At 46.1% G+C, this 11,536-nt stretch overlaps 2 protein-coding genes across 3 annotated transcripts in view; one reads left to right on the top strand and one right to left on the bottom strand.

Moving 5' to 3' along the window:
- Positions 1-629: 629 nt before the first annotated feature.
- On the bottom strand, positions 630-5,258 carry UTP11 (UTP11 small subunit processome component). The gene is made up of 8 exons (XM_035562289.2): positions 5,082-5,258; positions 4,919-4,980; positions 4,347-4,449; positions 4,093-4,206; positions 3,280-3,373; positions 2,863-2,993; positions 1,510-1,620; positions 630-924 (listed from the first exon to the last, which is right to left on the bottom strand). Exons 1-8 carry the CDS (start codon positions 5,142-5,144, stop codon positions 841-843), a joined length of 762 nt encoding a protein of 253 aa, XP_035418182.1. The 5' UTR covers positions 5,145-5,258; the 3' UTR covers positions 630-840.
- Positions 5,259-5,797: 539 nt separating this feature from the next.
- The window catches only part of FHL3 (four and a half LIM domains 3), a 28,287-nt gene continuing 22,548 nt past the window's right edge, over positions 5,798-11,536 (top strand). Inside the window, exon 1 of one of the 2 annotated variants that reach the window (XM_035561990.2) lies at positions 5,798-5,949. The gene's annotated coding sequence lies outside the window, so the exon portion shown is untranslated. The remainder of the gene's footprint in view (positions 5,950-11,536) is intronic. The other variant, XM_035561991.2, reaches the window with a different exon arrangement.

Here is an 11,536-nt window from a genome sequence, read left to right as displayed (position 1 = left end):
TTTGTCCTACATTCGGCTCTTGTACTGTCTCCGTACATATACATCTCAGTATTGCTGCTCTGTTCAGACTTAGTAGTCACACTTGAAATCTGGCGGTGTGTGGGCACTGCCCTCTTGCAAGGTACAGGAGCAAATAATCACAGCTATGGGTAAATGTGCACTCAGCTACAGAAATTGTTCACAGAGGTTGAATTTTTTCTTTTCTGTACGGTGCAAGAGGCAATTCCCTGCTTCTAGCATAATTCCAGAAGTCTTTGGCTAATAATGGTGCCTAAATTTAGCAACGCCCCCTTAGCAATGCCTTTCACCTCCTAGGTGAAATACTTTGTGTAGATAGATAAAGCAAAACAGAAATCAAAGCAGGATGTGGGGCAAAAATAGTGATTAGAAAGATAATTTAACTTTAACCTGCTTGAAAAGATAGCTTTAAAAAAAAAAAGCTGTTCTGAAATCTTGTGGTTTTGGCCGTGTCATGGTCCACTGGCCCAAGATGTGGAAATAACAGATCCTGGAACGCCGTTTCTGTTCGTGTGCAGCCCATCTCCCACTCTTCATTTTGACCTTGACTTTTCAAAGATTGTTTATGGTACATATTACTAGAACAGTTAGGCACCTCTTGTGGCTTCCCATTGTAAATACCAAGAGAACAAACTCTTTGATTTATTAATCAATTAATTAGATAAAATATATTTATGGCTACTGCAGGCCCACAGTAATTTATTTTAACAAAGCACTAGGCTGCAATGAAAACCAAACTGATACTGGCAGTATATCAGTACTTCTTCTTACGGAGAATCCTCTTTCTAACCAGAGACTGGGTGTAATTTTTCAAGGAAATGGTTAACGTTTCCGCTGATATTTGAATTTGTAAATAGCTGGACTATTCATTGTCTCTTTCTTCACCTTTACTTTCTGAGTTTTGTCCTGGAAGAAAAAACAAAAATTACTCAATCTGCTGTCACGTAAGAAGGGAAAAAAAAAAATCCTAAAGTCCCTGTCTGGGATTGACAAGTCATTAGTGAAAAATGGTCACTTCCCACTGTTTAGGTGGGAATTATATTTCCATCTGTTCTTTCTGCCTTTAGTCTGTCAGGCACAATCTGTTTTGTTCACAAGCACCAGTGAACAGCAAGCCCCACTGAGACAAATAATTTTTTTGGTCACTGGGTTTTTAAGATCTTGTAACCTAGAGAACTGCTTCCTTCCCTCTGCTACTTTTTAATACTTGAGAGGTGACAACAAGAAGAGTATTTTAGAAGAGACTGTACATCATTTCAAGAGTTGAATCTTTTTTCTTGCTGATGTGATAGAGCTGGACTAGCAAATACATTAGACATGTCACAACCGGAATGCTTCATTGAATCATCTCCTTGCTTTCTCCATGATAAAAGAAGATTGCTTACTTTTAGGAGTTACCTAGAAGTATCGGTATAAATGAAAGAAACTCAGGTATACAGTTAGACCTAGCGACTTTAACAAAAGATCCAAAGAACCAGCTAAATCCCTCACCAAAAGATCTTTACGAGTCTGGATTTTCTGAGCAATAACGAACATGCTCTTTTCTCGCTCAATGCGCTGCTTCAGGAGGTCATACTGATTCTTCCTTTGCTGGTCTAATTTCTGGAGAAGAAAAAGAAGCATTTTTAAGAGAGAGGAACAAGACGCTACAGTCTACAGCTGACCTATTCTGAGACCTCACAAACATTTTTTACATTTCAGCCATATAAAACAATTCTGCTTTAGTTCTGTGGTTGGATTTCAGCAAACTGTATAACATCTTGATTCTCATACTAGATGTTTTCTAGTTAGGACTTCGTTCTTCATACTTTTTTTAATCTCCTAAGTCCAAGCTAAAGAAAAAAGCAAGCAAAGAAACCCCACCACACATCTTCTAACTTAGCTGCAGAACCTCATTTGGTAAGCAGCTGGAATTTCAGTTTCATAACTCCTCTTAATTTCAATGTTGAGTGCAAGACAGCATTTAACTCCATCAGGAAAAGCCACAAATGTTTATTCAGTGGAAAAAAAAAGACCAGAGACCAATTCCTGAAGTGCTTAGAAATTGCACAGAGGCCTCCCAAAATGCAGCTTGTTTGATCATGTTTACCTACTAAGCGCTGATGGTTTTCCCAGCACAAAAATGGTATTATTGCAGGTGTGATTTAAGTAATTAAATTAAGGAGAACAGATCCCAACATGCTTACAATATGACTCAGACATTTAGAAGAGAAAACTTGTCAGCCTACAACTCGTCCAACTGCTTTACTGACAAGCCAAACCAAGAAAGTTGGCAAAATGGAAGGGACCACAGGGTGTTTATCTGACATCTGATTCAGAAAACAACAGGTTACAAATTTACCAATCGGCAGTTTAAGACAAGTTTATTTTTACCTTACACATGCTGACTTCAGCTTACAGAACTGCCCAATATCTAAACTAATTAAGATGTATTTATAGTGTTAAAGCCAAGCTTAGCTACTTCTAGGACAGAAGTGCTGTGATATTAAAACATTAGAACCAAAGCTGATTGTGTAAGCAGGAGGTAGGAAACTACCTCAAGTATATACCACGCTGTTCTGGCCCAAACTTCACAACTCTTGACTTATAATCCACAGTGAGCTGGGATTCAACTGAACAAGTTCTCCATATTGGTCCAGGAGAAGATTCGACTGCAGTCTCCAGGTTCTTCATGGTTAAGTGATGTCCACTACAGCCTTGTTTCACCAATAAAAAATGGTGAAAGACAACAATTTTTTTCTCTTGCACAGTGGTCCAAAGAATCCTTCTTAGTGCTTGTTGTATATATAAAAAAAAAAAAACATTAAGATGACTACAATACAAATAGTGGGTAGTACAAACTACCTTTAAATGGACAGGATCAGTAGCTCCTTTCAGTGTCTCTTTCTGCAATGTTGCAATGGTTGGTCGGTTGTAGACTCTATCTACTAGCTCTGGAACAGTATTCAGATGAGTTGCAATATCAAACTCTTCAACTATAAATAAAAAAAAAAATAGGAATAAACTCAGACTTCTTGGACTGATGCTCAGCAAACCTTCCCAGCATGTAGCTTATGTACAGTCAGCAGCAAAGAGAGCCCCAGAAACATCGCTCCTGCAGAACTGAGGTCTTCTAGATATCAAAACAATTTACAGCGCACCTGAAATATTATTCCTGAAATAAAATCTTTTATATTAACAGCATAAAGAAAGAACATTACTGCTTTATACTTTTCACACAACCTGAAACAAAAAATCCAATAAAACCTATTTAAATCTTACCTTCTTTTTTAGTATCAAAAAAGAACACGTGCTTGTTGGGCTGCTTCCCCTCAGCATCCAGCAGATGGAGCTCGGACTTCAGCCTTTCAATTTTCTGCAGGAAAGAAAAGGTAACCTCAGTTTTGCCAAACATTTTAACAAGGTGAATGTCGTCTCCTTGAAGTGAATTCCTGTTTGCTTCTCAAGTTTACAAGCATCTGAATACTCTAATACTCTTTAAAAAAAAAAAAAATTAAATGCATCTGGCTTATATACATGTCCTCTTTTCAAGTCAAGGTAATTTCCGATATTACCCAACCAAATATGTACAAACCAATTTTCAAAACAACAGTAAGTTATCTGTATGGCAGACAAAATTGAAAGTATTTCAATTCAAGAATTACCTTGAAATTATTAGCAAAGATAAGAAGGAATATTCCAAGCTGACTTTAATTCTTTATTTGCAGTGATAGTGTATGGATCAACATTACAGCATGAAACAGAAGTCAGATTTCTCCTGATTCTGTCTACCTGCTTCAGCAACAATAATCCTCAGCTCTATGTAGATGAGAAGCAAGGTACATGTTTAGTGTCTGAAATTTACATTAAAAATGCCATGTTTTATAATAACATATAGTTTTTAGTAGTTTTCTGTAGGTTCTATACACTGAGCACTGACATTTCCATCTATTGTTTCCAGTATTACATAAACCACATTTCTCTGAATATAAACACAATATCCATCACCATCAGCAACCCTTCCCCAAAGGAGGAAAAAAAAAAAAAAAAAAAACAATTCTGGGCAAAATGGAAACTGAAAAAGTGAAGTATTACCTTGGCTTCTGCCACTCTCTTCATTTCTACATACTTAAGATCCTGTGTCCTCATCAGTTTTGCCTGTTCAGGAGTCACTTCATCCTTTGGCTGTCTAATTACATGAACTCCATCCTAAAAACAGATGGAACACAGCACTTAAACTTCCATGGCACCAAGGTAAGTCTGCTATTTTGTTTACTAATTCATAAATTAAAAAACATAACTTGTTACTTGGAGCTGCAGTGTAATCCCACCTGAAGGTAGTTTTTTACCTTGAGCCGTGTGTTTATCATCTTAAAATAAAACTCATCGGGATTCTTGTCCAGAGCTTTCTTCTGAAGTGCTCTGAGGGCATTTTGCTTCTTGTGATAGTCACTGGAAAAAAAGAAAGAGCAGTTCAGCATTTCTCCATGTCCACATTCCCTGAGGTGATGCTGAGTCCCTCAGAGCGATGCTCAGCACCGTGATATGACAGCCAAGGCTCCCTGTACCAAGCTGGACACCAACAATCAACTTCAGCCTCATAACCTATTCCTCAACAAAGCTGGAAATGAACAGTGTTGAACAGCAAGTGCTGGAGGAATAACAAGCACATGCTGCCCAACTGTTCAGCTTAGCCCTCCTGGACCTTCTGCGGGGTCAGCCATTAAAAAGAAAAGACAACGCTTGTAATTCTTTTATCATTTGCAGGGATAACGGCGTGAGGCCTTTCCACACGTCTCACCGCCTGCGGGGGGGGGGCTCGGGACAGGGCCAGGCACGGCCATGGTGCAGCCCTCAGGGAGCGCCTACCCTGGGGGGCTCCCTTTCTCTGGAGGCTCCCTCCCCGCTCTCCCCGACTCACTCTGCTCGCAGCTTGTAGTCCTTCTTCTTCTCCAACAGCCCCAGCTTCTTCCGAGAGGCGGGCTGCGGGGAAAAGCGGGACAGGAGATGAAGGGGCCGCCGGCAGCGAAGCCCGAGGGCCCGCACCGGAGCCCCGCGGCCCGCAGCGGGGGGATGGCGCTCACCTGGGCCCGCTCGCGGTGCTGCCGCTGCCCGGACTTGGCGGCCTTCCTGAAGGAGGCCGACATGGCGGAGAGGGGACGGGGACGGTACCGGGAACCCGGTGGTGGCGGCGGCGGCCGCGTGAGCAGCCGGAGCGGGCGGGGCAGGGCCTAGGCCGCAGGCTCCACGCGTCACGTAATGGCGGCCGGTGGCGCCGTCTCCATGGTGACAGCGGCGCCCGCCCGGGCCCCGCGGCCTCCTCTGGTGCGGGCCCAGCCCGGTCCCGGGGCTCGTTTAGTGCCCCCCCCCCCCCCCCCCGGGACTCCTCGCCCTCGGGCTGTGATGGCTGCAGCCCCCCCGGTTCTAACTCTCCGCTGCCGGGGCATGGAGCTTTACTCCCCACCCCCACTCCCCCCTTTCCCCGCCGCCGCCGCCGCCGCCGCCATCCCCGGTGCCCTGCAGGCGATCGGTGCCACGGGGGCGACGCCGGTGGAGGGGCCGAGCCGGGGTCCGGGGGGCTCCGCGAGGCATCCCCCCGGTGCTGGGACCTCCCGGCAGCGCCGTGCTCCCTCCGCCTCCCCGGGGGGGCTCCCACGGGTGCCGTGGGGCGCACCCGTGGCTGATCCCTGCCGGTTTCAACCGGGGGCAGGGCGGCTCCGTGCCGCCGAGCCCACCGCCCCCTGCACGGCTCGGCACGGCTCACCGCCCCTCGGCTCCGCTCCGCCCCGAGCCGGGCGGGGCAGTGCCGGGCTCCGCCGCCGGCTGGGGAGTAGTGCTGAGCCGTGCCGAGCCGTGCCGAGCCATACGGAGCCGTGCCGAGCCGAGCCGAGCCGTGCCCAGCCTGCCCATCGCCGGGGCGAGCAGCGAGCGCGGCCCCGGGGCGCCGAGCAGGTGGGGAGAACCGGGCCGGGGGGGCTCCGAGGGGGTACGGGCAGCCCCGGGGCACCGGGGGAGGGCTGGGGGGGAAAACGGGGACCGAGCATCCCCGCGGGACCCCGGCTGGGTTTGCCCCTGCCCGAGGTGGATCCTGCTCGGAGATGTTCACCGGGTTTGCTCGAGGAAGCACAGCGAATGCCGTTTTCTGAAAGAAAAAAAAAATCTTTCTGCCGTGCCTCTTTCCCAGACTGTAAAGCTGCAGTGCTTAAGCTGTGTTTTATTAAAGCTCTGAAACTTTACCCGACCAATAAACTCTGAAGTAAAGTTAAACCAAATGCTCAAGCTTAGCGCAGAGAAACGTTCAGCACGCCCTAACGGGTTGCTGTGTGTCCAGGGAGTCCCAGGGTAGGTATGGGGTAAGGCTTCTCCAGCCTTTGCTTTTTTCTTCTTAAACAAAAGCTCAAATGTCACAGCTGGCATCTTGTGGCTTTGAAAAAATAGCTCAGCATCGCTGCAAAATGTGTTTTACTGAATGCAGTTTGGTTTCAGATGGCTATATGCTCTCTTGCAGGTAAGGTTTTCTCTTTTGGTTTCGAGCTGTGTAGGTATTTTGCACCTGCGGTTACATTAATTGCTTTGTCTCTTTCATGAGAACGCATGGAAATGCTGGAGGTACTTTACAGTTAGGTTAAAGCGTGTTGGGAGGAATTACTCTGCGCTGACTCAAAGCTGAAATAGGTGGCACATGCTGGTGGTTACTTATCTCCATAGCGCAGGCATTGATACTGAGATCTCTCTACTTGGATTTGAATTTAATACGTTCACTGTTTCTCTGTTTTGAAAATTGTAAAGAAATGTTTCCAAATCAGAAAACCTGTCATAGGAGCATGGGGAAGGCCGCTCTGGACTAGACCTTAGGTCTGATGAACTGGTGGCAGCACAGGCCACCCATGGACAGTTTAGGAGAAGTTGGGGTAAGATAGCTTTTACAGGTACTTCTCTGACCCCTCTACCAGGTGGTAGAAATCTGTAGCTCTCCCAGCTGTGTGATAGTCTACTGATCCTTTACTGTTCACTTTTGAGAAGAATTTTCTTGGATATTTCCTCAGGAGTCTCCAGAATTTAAAAATCTGCCTCTGAAACAAGTAATATTTTTATGTTGCTCACAAAGGCATTGAAACTGCCTCATTTCCCCAGTTTGCTTTATCAGAATGTGGTTTTACTTCCTGATGGGCAGGCCATCAGCGGGATGGCAGAAAAGGGGAAGTCTGCCATTTCTCCTGTCTTATTTTTGTGCCATTTTTTCCCCTTCTCCTAGGATGGAGACCTCAGGGTTTCCTCCTTCTCTTGCTAGCTTCTTCCTTAGAAGTTTTAATAGGCACAGAGTCGTGAGCGTTACTTTAATTCTTACCCAGCTAGGACTGTAATTTTATATACTTTTAAGGCTGGTGACATAGCCTTGCCACAACTGAAGGCAGGGTGGTGCTCGGAAATATCTTGCTATGGAATTTGGGATGCCCTGTGAACAGTTCCCTGGCCCCAGCTGCTGGGGCACCACTGTTGCTCCATTCTGGATGTTTTTTAGGTGCCTCTCGATGGAAAACCTGGGCACCTCCCCTGCCTTGAAATAGCACCCGGAGAGCTGAGCAGTGACTTGTGCGCTGAGGATCAGGCTGGTTCCTTGGTCTTGGGGAGGATGGGAGGTCACTGCTGTTCCCTCTGTAGGATTTGCAGCCATCTGCAGCACGTCTGCTGTCAGCTCGGCTTCCTGTTTACACTGCAGTTCGTTTTAGAACAGGCTCTGAAGCAGCCACGCTGGCTGAGGACACAGCCGGCAGCTGGAGGGCTCAGCTCTCCCAGGTCCTCGTGGGGAAGGAAGGCAGGAGTCTCCTTCCTGGCCCATGTCATTGCAGTTGCCCTGCTCACACACACTTTTTTTTTTCCTGTAGAGTAACAGCCTTGTGTGGCTGTAGACAGTGTTCAACGGGCAATAGATTTCTGAGGGGAACAAGCTCAGTGATGTTCTCATAGGTTTTGGACCTGGCAGCTTCAAGACAGAAGTGAACCCTTAAATGATGGAGTTAGGAAAATCTCCTCAGTGGGCAAGTTACTGGAATTCCCAGTGCACCACTTTCGGGAGCACTTGGTTCAGTTCACAGCCAGGACTCGCACTATTGCTTGTGCTATGAGGCGAGATGCTTTCTGCTGAGTTCCCAGTTGTAGCTCAGCTGATGCCGTTACGTGGCCTGCTGTTTTCTGCAGTACCAGCAAGAAAATGGAATAAATTGGTTATTCTTAGTGCTCAAGTCGTTCCTGCTCCCCTCTCCCCAGAAGAGGACTTTTACAGTAATCACAGCAGTGATGCACAAGGTTTTCATGGTGGCCTGCTGGGGTTCTTGCTCGTGTCTGCGGGATTTTTGCTGTGCTGAGCTTGCATGAGGTCATGCTTGAAGAACCCTAATTGCATCAGGAGCCTCAGGAGAGACGTGAGTGTAAACCTTTTTGCCTCTGCCTCACCTTTCATGTCAGAAAGTTTCCATAGACAAACATATATATTTACAGAAAACCGGGGACTGACTGGCTGCCTGGTCTGAATAGAAGCCAAACTTCTTAACTGGACAAACAGTTTCATAATTTCTGGTAATTGCTCATATAAGGAAGCCACTTCTCCGGTGTTTGGTATCCCTGGTCGACATCCACTGCTGTGCCCACTATCGAGCACCCAGTGTGGTCGAGCAAGAAAGCAGTTTGGGTGGCACTGGCTCTTGTGCTCAGCTTTCCAGCCAAGAGTACGAGCTGCTACCCACAGCTTGTGTTCCCCTCATTCCTTACAGGGCTTTGAGTATTTCTGCTGATGTCGGTGTGATTTTGAGGCCCAAACTGGAAAAATGAAGAGAGAGCTTAATGTTTTGCCTGTTGAAGTCATCAGAACAAATGTAAAAGAAAAGACAGAGAGAACAGCGATAACAATAGCTACCAGCTGCAGCCAGGAAAGGGAAAAGACCGATTGTTAGGGGGCAGAGGAACTTTACCAGTATTTAATCTTCAGATTACTGCCAAGAGTTTAGGATTCCTTTTAAAGGACAGGACATTCAAATGCAAGGGCTGAGAGTTTGCAAGCAAAGGGGTTCAGCTGCACGAGCTTTGCTGGTTCCAACGGGACCTGTGTGCTGCAGCCACATTTGGCAACTCTGCAGCATGCTCCGTCCTGTAGTTTAATAGAGAAGAGGTGGCATTTCTCGTAATGACTAATGTGAAGTTACTAGACTTTGTCCATGAAGAAGGAGTGTGTCTTTAGCTACTGTTGGAGAGAAAAATGTGCCATTCTGGGGAGATGCAGCTGCTGAGAAAAGTCCTTGCTCTTTGTTTTTTCTCTTCCTTCCGTTTTGCACTGGTTTTGCCAGGTGTAAAATGCGATTGTCAGCAGTTTACAGGGAGGGGGAGTGTCAGTTTTCCTGTCGAAGAAAATATCAAGGGTCTGATTGTGAAAGGAAAGGGGAAACTGAAGAATGCCACATGGCTTCCACCTTCCTGTATTTCATCCTAGCAGAATTGCCTCTGCCGAGTGACTCACTTGGTGTCTGTTGGTGTTTGCTAAATGGAGAACAGTCTTCACCAGTGATTCTACCCTTACTCCACAAGAGCCTGCTGAGATAGTGTTACTCTGGGAGGAAACAGAAAGACATGACTGTTAGGTTTAAGCTAATTGTGTTAAAACTCTTAATCAAGAGTTATTTAGAAATGATTTAACACAGAATCCAAGTAGCAATGCAATAAAGATCTTGAATTTTATGTTCCTGTGGTTAGTGCAATCTCACTTTGACTTTATTTGGCCTGGGTTAATCTGACTGTTAACTCGTATCATTTCTGGTATGGCTCTGAATATATTACTGTAGATGGTTCCAGGTTTGCAAATTACAGAGTTCTCGTATGTAAAGTATTATGAACTTCTCAAATACGAATTCAAAAAAATCTTAAATCAGCACCATGGATAAATATTAACTCTAGCCCCTTCTGATTGGAATCATCGCTGGACAGAAGTTGGGTGATGTTTGTGCCCAGCCTGCCCAGTGCCGGTTCTGCTCAGGAACATAAATCAGCTCCTAGCACCATCCTGGTGGCCGATGCCAAGGACATAATCTTAACAGCTTCCTAACTGAGTTTTGAACATCTAAGCTGTAAGCCAGAGGAATGTGCTGTATCCAACCTGGAGCTGTTGGCAGCCCCTGAAGTCATAAATCCAGCGAGTGGAGAAGCTGGTGCAGGTGACTGGGCAGCTGGAGCCATACTCTGCTCTCGGAGGGGAAAGGGACCTCTGAATAGCTAAGGAAAAGCTCAGTGTTGATGGAATGGCCACAGATCTGCTTCCCTAGTGCTTCCTTCACCACATGTTACACTTGACCCTGCCAGTGCTAAACACCAATAGGAGTCAAGTCATTGTCCCCAGTGGCAGATTAAACTGCTTGGCCATTGTTGAGAGTCCAAGATTTTCCTCTCTCACCCTGGTTAAATGACTGCTTGGATGTGCAGCCAAAGTAAACATGAGCTAATAAAAAATGTAGAGATAACAGATACAGACTAGCTGTTATGGACTAAACAGTCGTGTTGTAGCACAAAGGCATGTGCGTTTTTCTTGCTTGTTTTCTCCTTTAGTTTTTGAAGCTCAATTACCCGAAAATGAGGTGGTGCAGATCATGTACAACCTCCTGTATAGAAGAACTGTGCATATGCTTTAAAGAAGAAAATGATCTCCCAGGCTGCCGAGGGTCCGTGGGGCAGTCCGTGCAGCTTTAGAGCCCTTTCTTGTATTCCCCCACAATACATTTCTTTGTTGACAACAAGTCCATTTTCAATTGACTTTTTACTTGTTCATTTACTCGGTGCACAGCCTGTGGAGGCCATTGCTGTGAGGTAACATTGAGATTAGTTATCTGCGGGGGGGCTGCAAAGACATGAGATACCTGCACGGCTATCCCAAGTGCCTGAACTTGTGATAAAGAATGAGTTTTGGAGAGGATCAAAAAAACTTTGTGTGAAACAGCCATGTAGTGATAGGGGTTGGATTCTCCCCTGTTGAATTCCTGTGATTCCTGTTGAATGCTCTGTTATGTTACCAAAGGTGGTGTGCTGAAGTCAACAGCTGGACGGGTAGACTAATTGTTTGGACATGCATCTGTTTTAAGTGCTTGGATGCTGCTAGCATATGTAATCGCTTTGTGTCTGAAGCTCTGAAGCTGACTGAATCACCCAAGTCCTTTTTTCATGGCTTTCTTTGCCTTCCTCTTTCTGCGGCCTGGGTTGGCACGCCTTCTGCTCTGGTGGGCCCCGCGCTCTGGCCTTCAGCCTCTTCTGCAGTGGTGATCAAAAGGTTCTAGAGAGACTGAGGGCTGCGAGAGTGATATGACATTAAAGGATTACAGGCTGCTGGGCAATAATTACCATAAACGATGCAGACAAGTCCAGAGCTAGGAGCAGCTTCTCCTCTTTCATCCCAAGCCAGTCATGGCTCATGCTGACAGCACACCTGGAAATGAGGTAATTGAATCCTCTGCCCACATTGTTCAGATTAGCTGGGGCTTGGGCACAGGCATAGCGTGTGTTT

The sequence above is a fragment of the Cygnus atratus genome, chromosome 23 (assembly GCF_013377495.2).
Source record: "Cygnus atratus isolate AKBS03 ecotype Queensland, Australia chromosome 23, CAtr_DNAZoo_HiC_assembly, whole genome shotgun sequence".
NCBI classification, from domain to species: domain Eukaryota; kingdom Metazoa; phylum Chordata; class Aves; order Anseriformes; family Anatidae; genus Cygnus; species Cygnus atratus.
Note: the sequence above shows the minus strand (reverse complement) of the source record. Positions and strands in the feature narration are given on the sequence as shown.